Source organism: Lupinus angustifolius, chromosome LG01, assembly GCF_001865875.1.
Source record: "Lupinus angustifolius cultivar Tanjil chromosome LG01, LupAngTanjil_v1.0, whole genome shotgun sequence".
Classification (NCBI taxonomy): domain Eukaryota; kingdom Viridiplantae; phylum Streptophyta; class Magnoliopsida; order Fabales; family Fabaceae; genus Lupinus; species Lupinus angustifolius.
In genome coordinates this window covers 1,871,378-1,879,949 of record NC_032009.1, presented here as the reverse complement: position 1 = coordinate 1,879,949, position 8,572 = coordinate 1,871,378, and the positions used below count along the sequence as shown (strand labels likewise).

General features: G+C 35.5%; 2 protein-coding genes across 2 annotated transcripts in view; both read left to right on the top strand.

Moving 5' to 3' along the window:
• Positions 1,068 to 6,731, top strand: LOC109345880 (probable sucrose-phosphate synthase). The gene is made up of 13 exons (XM_019585136.1): positions 1,068 to 1,326; positions 1,404 to 1,493; positions 1,584 to 1,816; positions 1,935 to 1,998; positions 2,373 to 3,071; positions 3,303 to 3,419; positions 3,523 to 3,654; positions 3,775 to 3,951; positions 4,336 to 4,389; positions 4,467 to 4,529; positions 4,602 to 5,534; positions 5,680 to 5,807; positions 6,031 to 6,731. The coding sequence occupies exons 1-13, from the start codon at positions 1,147 to 1,149 to the stop codon at positions 6,308 to 6,310; spliced, it is 3,150 nt and encodes a 1,049-aa protein (XP_019440681.1). The 5' UTR covers positions 1,068 to 1,146; the 3' UTR covers positions 6,311 to 6,731.
• Positions 8,140 to 8,572, top strand: part of LOC109345871 (probable glycosyltransferase At3g42180) — a 2,795-nt gene continuing 2,362 nt past the window's right edge. The window contains exon 1 of the mRNA XM_019585125.1: positions 8,140 to 8,418. Within this exon, the coding sequence (XP_019440670.1) occupies positions 8,239 to 8,418 (180 nt within the window). The 5' untranslated portion in view covers positions 8,140 to 8,238. The remainder of the gene's footprint in view (positions 8,419 to 8,572) is intronic.

The following is an 8,572-nucleotide window of genomic DNA, read 5'->3' as shown; positions in this document are numbered from 1 at the left end:
TTTAACTCTAAAATAGCTACAAACAATATGTTATGATTCATATTATTATTTTAATATTGCTATAGTAACATTATATTTTAATATTGTATAGGTAATCATATTCCTTTTATTTTTAAATAAATCACATGTCATGAGGGCTTGAGAGATTGACACATGTCATGAGGGAGTTCTTAAGAGATTGACACATGTCATTGAGAGATTGACACATGTCATGAGGGACCTTTAGTTTTGATGAGAGGTTGACACATGTCATGAAAGCTTGAAAAATTGACACATGTCATGAGGGAGTTTTTTTTATTATATAGTAATAGATTCAAATCATTAATTACACACATTTATTTTCAAAACTAAATTGCAAAAGTAAAATAATTAGAAACAATAGTCAAACTTTCAATTTCAGTTTCAACATTATAAAATAGATAAATTGTTGGACCGGACCGAGACTGGGGAGGGGAGTCTCCAACTACTGGGGAGTTTCATTGTTACCCACCAAGTGAGACATCACGTTTGAACCAAAACCTTAAAACATTTGTTATATGATCTTTCCTTTTTAGGAACTCTTTCACTTCTCCCCCTCAAGTGTGAGTATCACACACTTTTTGGTCCGCTCCCCCTTAAGTCCACCTATCCCAGCCAAACCATCGACTCTGATATCACTTGTTGGACCAGAGTGCGATCAGGGAACCTCCAACCACCATGGAGTTCCATTGTTACATGGGTATGAGAAAAGTGAGGAGCCACAAGTGAGTCTTGAACCAAAACCTTAAAACATTAGTTATATGAGCTTTTATTTCTTATAAACTCTTTCACTTCTCCCACATATTGAATGTGAGACTTAACGATGGAATAAACTCAACATAAATAAAATTAAAAACAAATTGGTAATATATATGAATATTATTTAGAAATAATTTAATTTGGAAACATATAGAATATAGTTTGAACTATACAGTGAACTTCCTCTGAAACAATACAAATAATTAAACTTCACAGCGCAGTACAAGTGACTCTAAGTCACTCCATTTTCACACTTCTCTTTCTCCTCGAATATTCTCTTCTTCCTCACACTCTTATATATATATATATATATATATATATATATCAATATAGTTGTTGAATTCTGAGTTTAAGAAATCTTCATCAAATATGGCAGGGAATGATTGGTTGAACAGTTACCTTGATGCGATACTTGACGTTGGTCCTGGTCTTGAAGGTGCTAAATCATCTTTGCTTCTTCGAGAAAGAGGTAGATTCAGTCCTACTCGTTACTTCGTTGAAGAAGTTATTGGTTTCGATGAGACTGATCTTTATCGCTCTTGGGTTCGGGTATGTGTTATTCGTTTCATTCTTCAGATCTCATTCAATTTCAATTTCAAATCATGTTATTGTGTTTTATGATTTAGGCTTCTTCTACTAGGAGTCCTCAAGAGAGGAACACTAGATTGGAGAATATGTGTTGGAGGATTTGGAACCTTGCTCGCCAGAAGAAGCAGGTAGTTAGTTATTGTGATTGTTATATTGTTTTTGTGTTCAATTTGATCACTGTTGTTGCTTTTTATGATCTTGTCTGTGATTGTATGTAGCTGGAGAATGAGACAACACAGAGAATCAACAAGCGTCGGCTCGAACGGGAGAGGGGACGCAGGGAAGCTACTGCTGACATGTCTGAGGATTTATCTGAAGGAGAGAAAGAGGTTTCGACTCATGGCGCCGAGTCTAACAGAGGAAGTAGATTGCAAAGAATCAGTTCAGTTGATGCCATGGAGACTTGGGCTAACACTCAGAAGGGGAAGAAACTCTACATTGTACTCATCAGGTACCTATTCATTCATCCATGCTATTTCAAATCAATATAGATAGACTCATTTTCAATAATCTATATACTTTGCTTCGTGTTTTGTGTTATTTGTTAACAACTAGTATATTAAATGCAGTATTCATGGTCTAATTCGAGGTGAGAATATGGAGCTAGGTCGTGATTCTGATACTGGTGGTCAGGTAACACTTACCTCTGCATATTAAGAATAACTGTTGACATGAGTGGTAAGTTTGGACAGTGTCAATTAAGTTGTTCACTGGGGTTTGAATCTTATAGTCCATTGTTGGTCCACACGTCAGCTAAAACTTTAGTCCACTGTATTGGGAATCATAAGTTTTAACTTTTTTGTCTTAAATACACCAACTCCAATACTAACTTTTCATCTCTGATTCCTTAATCAAAATGGGTTAGCATTTGCCAAAATTATATTTAAGAGTCTGGTCTCTTTTTCCTTTCTAGATGCATGATAGCTCAATCTTCAAATGTTGATATCTACATTTGGTGATGCATGAATTTTACCTTTTCTATATATTTGTCTCTCCATACTATGTAGGTTAAGTATGTTGTGGAACTCGCAAGGGCCTTGGGATCAATGCCAGGAGTTTACCGTGTTGATTTACTAACTAGACAAGTGTTAGCACCTGATGTAGATTCGAGTTATGGAGAACCATCAGAAATGTTGGCTCCAAGTGGCACGGATGATTATGGAGATGACATGGGAGAGAGCAGTGGTTCTTATATCATTCGTATTCCCTTTGGTCCGCGACATAAATATATTGAGAAAGAACTTCTCTGGCCTTACATTCCTGAATTTGTTGACGGAGCACTTAGCCATGTTATACAGATGTCCAAAGTTCTCGGAGAGCAAATAGGTGGCGGGCATGCTGTCTGGCCTGTTGCCATCCACGGACATTATGCAGATGCAGGTGACTCTGCCGCTCTTCTATCTGGTGCTTTAAACGTTCCAATGCTTTTCACTGGGCATTCACTTGGTCGAGATAAACTGGAGCAACTTTTGAAGCAAGGTCGACTATCAAAGGATGAAATAAACAAAACTTACAAGATTATGCGTAGGATAGAAGCTGAGGAATTAGCCCTTGACTCTTCTGAAATAGTCATAACAAGCACTAGACAGGAAATTGAAGAACAATGGCGCTTGTATGATGGTTTTGATCCAGTATTGGAGCGTAAAATACGAGCAAGGATCAGGCGTAACGTGAGCTGTTATGGTAGATTTATGCCTCGCATGGCGGTAAGTACCATATCACAATTAAAGTTTTTTGAAAAATCTTAACGACCTCCGTGTCGACCAAATTAGGCAGTCACAACTTTGAGTTATATAGATTTCAGGCAACTGCTACAGTTAAAACTTCCAAGTTTATATACCTTTGCGTTCTGATATCACGAGTTCATTTTAGTAAAATTTCATTGCTAGTACTATGCCATATAAAATTAGGTGTTATAATGTAGTTGTTCCCTGCAGGTAATTCCACCTGGTATGGAGTTCCATCATATTGTTCCACTAGATGGTGATATAGATGGAGAGCCAGAAGGGAATTTGGACCATCCTGCCTCCCACGATCCGGCTATTTGGCCAGAGGTTCAAATGCTTTCTGCATTTATTTTACATGCTTTTGTTTTATAATTTATTAGATGCGAATACAAAAGTGGAATTAATGCAATTTAAACTTTTTATTCTTCAGATAATGCGTTTCTTTACCAACCCTCGCAAACCTATGATACTAGCCCTTGCTAGACCAGACCCCAAAAAGAACATCACAACCTTGTTGAAAGCATTTGGAGAATGCCGTCCTCTCCAAGAGTTGGCTAACCTTGTATGGAACTGTGAATGATCACTCTGCACTTATTTGAGTATCATTTGTTCTTGATTTTCGAGTCAGCTGACTTGCATTGCTTGTCTAATCAAATATCTATCACTCCTTTGGTTTTTTCAGACATTAATAATGGGTAACCGTGATGGTATTGATGACATGTCAAGCACAAGTGCTTCTGTTCTTCTCTCAGTACTTAAACTGATTGACAAGTATGATCTCTATGGTCAAGTGGCTTATCCTAAACACCACAAACAATCTGATGTTCCTGACATATATCGTCTTGCAGCAAAGACAAAGGTAACATTATTTAATGGGTTGAAATAAACGATGATGCCTCACTTTAAGCTTCGAAACGGATAAATTGTTATAACTGTGTCTACATGCATAACCCTCTCCCTTTCTTCTCTCTTCAGTTCATATTATACTATCATAATGTCCTGCATGAATTCATTCTCTTTCATATATATATATATATATATATATATATATATATATCTGTGTATCTCATGATATAACAATTTTGTGTGACTACATCCTATTTTGGATAGAATAGTCGTGCAGGAATGCACCCTGCATGTGTGAGTCGTCAATCTATATTTTCTTCATATCTTGTTTATCTCTCTTGTCCATGCAAGATATTTTTGTCATTTTACATTTCATTCAGATCCAATATATGTGCAGGGTGTTTTCATTAATCCAGCTTTCATTGAGCCATTTGGTCTCACTTTAATTGAGGTGATTTTCTGAATCTTGAATTATTTATAATTGGTTGATTTCTTTTTGGAGATTTAATGTTATTTATTTTTTAACAGGCAGCTGCTTATGGTTTGCCCCTTGTGGCTACTAAAAATGGAGGTCCTGTTGATATTCTTCGGGTACGCCTACTGATTGATGGTTATGTATTGATTTGAAAATGTTCCTCTGAAACTGATTGTTTAATAATACAGGTACTAGACAACGGTCTACTTATAGATCCACATGATCAGCATTCTATTGCGGATGCTCTTTTGAAGCTTGTTAGTAACAAACAACTTTGGGCAAAATGTAGACAGAATGGGTTGAAGAATATTCATTTATTTTCATGGCCTGAGCATTGCAAGACTTACCTGTCTAAAATAGCGACTTGCAAACCAAGGCATCCACAATGGCTGCGGGGTGAGGATGGAGATGAAAGTTCAGAATCAGAATCACCAGGTGATTCTTTGAGAGATATTCATGATTTATCTCTAAACCTCAAGTTTTCATTGGATGGAGAGAAGAGTGGGGGTAGTGTAAATGATACTTCCTTGGATCCTGATGAAAATGCTGCTGATAGAAAGGTAAAATTAGAGAATGCTGTTTTGTCTTGGTCAAAGGGCATCTCCAAGGACACGCGCAAGGTTGGAGCTGATCAAAATACAAATGCTGGTAAATTTCCACCATTGAGGAGAAGGAAGCATCTCTTTGTCATTGCTGTTGATTGTGATACCACTTCCGGTCTTCTTGAAACCACTAAAGCAATCTTTGAGTCTGCTGGAAAGGAGAGGGCTGAAGGCTCTGTAGGGTTCATATTGTCAACATCATTAACAATATCTGAGATACAGTCATTTATAGTCTCAGGCGGCTTGAGCCCCAGCGATTTTGATGCCTATATTTGTAACAGTGGCAGTGATCTTTACTATCCATCCCTCAATTCTGAAGGTCGTCCATTTGTGGTTGACTTGTATTACCACTCACACATTGAAAACCGCTGGGGCGGAGAAGGGTTGAGGAAGACTTTAGTGCGTTGGGCAGATTCAATCACTGATAAGAAGGGTGAGAATGGTGAACAAATAGTGACTCCAGCTGAACAGCTTTCTACGGACTACTGTTATGCTTTCAAAGTGCAAAAGCTGGGAAAGGTAATTTTCAGTTCTAGTTGTTTATGATTTCATATGAAAAAACATCATTGTTAGCTATTAAGATTCCGAATGAATTCTTTTGTGGCGGTTTTCTTTTTCTAGATTCATTTGGAGTTTGTTGTTTTATCTTGTATTATATTTCCAGGTTCCCCCGATAAAGGAGCTTCGTAAGTTATTGAGAATCCAAGCTCTGCGTTGCCACCCGATATATTGTCAAAATGGGACAAGACTGAATGTAATTCCAGTACTGGCTTCTCGTTCCCAAGCCCTCAGGTAGTTGAATCATCATTCTAAAAATTTCAACATGCCAAAAGTTGGTATTGTTGTATACATTGATTGGCATCTTACTGCATTCCCTTCTGACATTCTTTGTTAAGTTTATGCAACATCTATGCAAATGTACCACTATAGAAGAAAACTTATTAGCCATGCTGTTGAAATGATAATTGCGTATGTTTATTGTGATATCTGATGACTTCACATGCTTCTCCTTTAGATACCTATATGTTCGCTGGGGCTTCGAACTGTCAAAGATGGTGGTATTTGTTGGAGAATGTGGTGACACAGATTATGAAGGACTTGTTAGCGGCATACACAAAAGCGTGATATTGAAGGGACTTGGAAGTAGTGCAATCGGTCAACTCCATAATAACAGAAGCTATCCTCTTTCAGATGTCATGCCATTGGATAGCCCCAACACCGTTGAGGCAACCGAGGGTAGTAGCAGTGCTGATATCCAAGCTTTGATCGAAAAAGTAGGATATCTCAAGGGATGAAAGTCATTTAGTCTTCAATTATGCTTTTTCGTTATACCTACAGTAAACTGATAATATCTGATGGTTGTCCAGAATGTTCATAAAGCTTCCTTCCTTCGCCGCCTGTAATTTCCATAAGCACCGTCTTCATCAACCTTGCCCCATGCAGCATATTTCCTTGTTGTTCAGCTTATGCTGCTTGTTGGTTTTGTATCTACATCTACATGTGATATTTTAATAAAAGGAAACTCTCATTTCTATCTGCATGCCTTGTTTCTTTTTTTCGGTATTCTGCAGGACCTTCTCGTTGGTCACAATATCACTAGAAGCAAAACTTCCTCTTATCTTCACATTTCTTCATCATTGTGCTATATCCTATATAACTTCATGAATCATAAAGCTGCATGGTTTCTACTCATGCAAGGTGTTATATTTTTGTTGTCTTCTTTTGGCATTCTTGGTTTCAAATAAAAGTGGCCTATAGTACTTCAATTGATGTATAAGATATCTGATTTGATATAGGTTTCTCTGTGAGCCTCATTGATTTGCAATTAGAATTGTTTGTGTTTCGTTACTAAGTTTTGAGTGCCCCCTCAGGTAAAGAAAGGCTTGACTTCCAATTCGTACTATTAATAAAAACAACTCTCAACTAGTTTTCCATCTTCATATTTTAGCATCAGTGTAAAATACCCATTAATTTATTCCTTGTTGTTGTGTCTTTGGTAATGCTATTGATGAGTTTAGTAGTTTCGTTTGGTTAAAGAGATCCTTAAAACATAGTTTATAACAAATCATGGCATGAATTTTGGTAGTCTCGGTAACTCTTGTTTTGGTGATGCAAACAACATCAATTAATAAAATAACAAACAGGTTATTGAAGACAAGAAAAGAGGTTTCATGATATTCAACCTCGTCATCTACAGATTATAGGAAACATTTGAAACGTGCACGGGATATGTTCCATCATGTGATTATTCATCTGTCAGATTCACCACTCTCATTTAGTAGTGATGAACATGAATTTGAAATGCTTAAGGCACCATCAATGTCAAGCTCAAGCTTTATATTAGTTGATCTTTTTATATTATAATTATTAATCTATACAAGCTTCTCTATATATATATTTGCAATATTTAAACAGCTCTTTTATTTTAAAATTTAAACTCTTATATATATTTTTATCTCTGTTTCATTAATCCTCATTACTGGGAGGTGATGTTTTTTTTTGTTCTTCATCTAAACCAATTGAGAATTGTTATTAGACCCGTTATTGTTATTCTTTTTCTTGATGGGTAGGGACTTGAATAAATGAAAGCATGTTACATCATGGGAGGAATGATATACTTTGGTTGATTCTTTGCATAATGATAAATTAAAACTATATTACAAAGTGTTTGAAGGAGTAAGTACTTGAAATTGCACATGAATGTTTTAAGAGTTCAAAGGCATTTTATAAGTTTTTATAACTACTAAAGATTTTCCTAGTAAAGTCCCAAACGAGGAGAAAGAAAAAGATGAATTCCACTTCTCTGCATCAGCTGTTAGTGCATAGCTATCATTAATTTGATTGAAAACACTATTGTTTTTTTCAATAAAAAAATAGTTACTATTATTATTTTTGCAAGTGGTTCTTAAATTAATAAGGAATTATCATAACTTAGTAAAGGTTAATTCCAAAATAAAACGTAAGAGTCCTATTGTGGACATGTTCACGTGCCAAGCTTCAAATTAAAGTTGATGGCAACGACCATGCTGATTGCACAATTATCGATTATATTAACTATAAAGAAACAAATTTCTAGACAAAAAGTCATTGCTTTCAGTGTAGATAATTTTTTTTAATCGATGTCATGTTTTGTCATCAATTATATACAATAAAGCATACTTTATACAATGAAGTGAGTGGTAACATGAAGTATTTTGGGTAGATTTTGAAACTGAGGGAAGGAATGAAAGGCTTCAAATCATTAATATCTTATTTGTTCTTCTTACTATTCCTCCTCAATTTTTTCCTTATATTATTCACTCCAATTGAAGACCATATGATTTATATCAAAGGAAGCTATGAAAGTAAGACCTCCCAACATGTAAATGATAGTCACAATAACACAACTCATGCAACAATTAAGGTAATCAAACATCATGGTCTTTGAAAAGATGTTTCTTTTAAGTATTGTTGATCATATATCCTCATTAGTCTTATATTATATATATATATATATATATATATATATATATATATATATATATATATATATATATATATATATATATATATATATA

Coding starts and splice junctions, on each gene's coding strand:
- LOC109345880 (XM_019585136.1), top strand. CDS start 1,147: ATGGCAGGGAATGATTGGTTGAACAGTTACCTTGATGCGATACTTGAC. Junction 1,494..1,583: donor TTGCTCGCCAGAAGAAGCAG/GTAGTTAGTTAT, acceptor GATTGTATGTAG/CTGGAGAATGAGACAACACA. Junction 3,655..3,774: donor TCCAAGAGTTGGCTAACCTT/GTATGGAACTGT, acceptor TGGTTTTTTCAG/ACATTAATAATGGGTAACCG.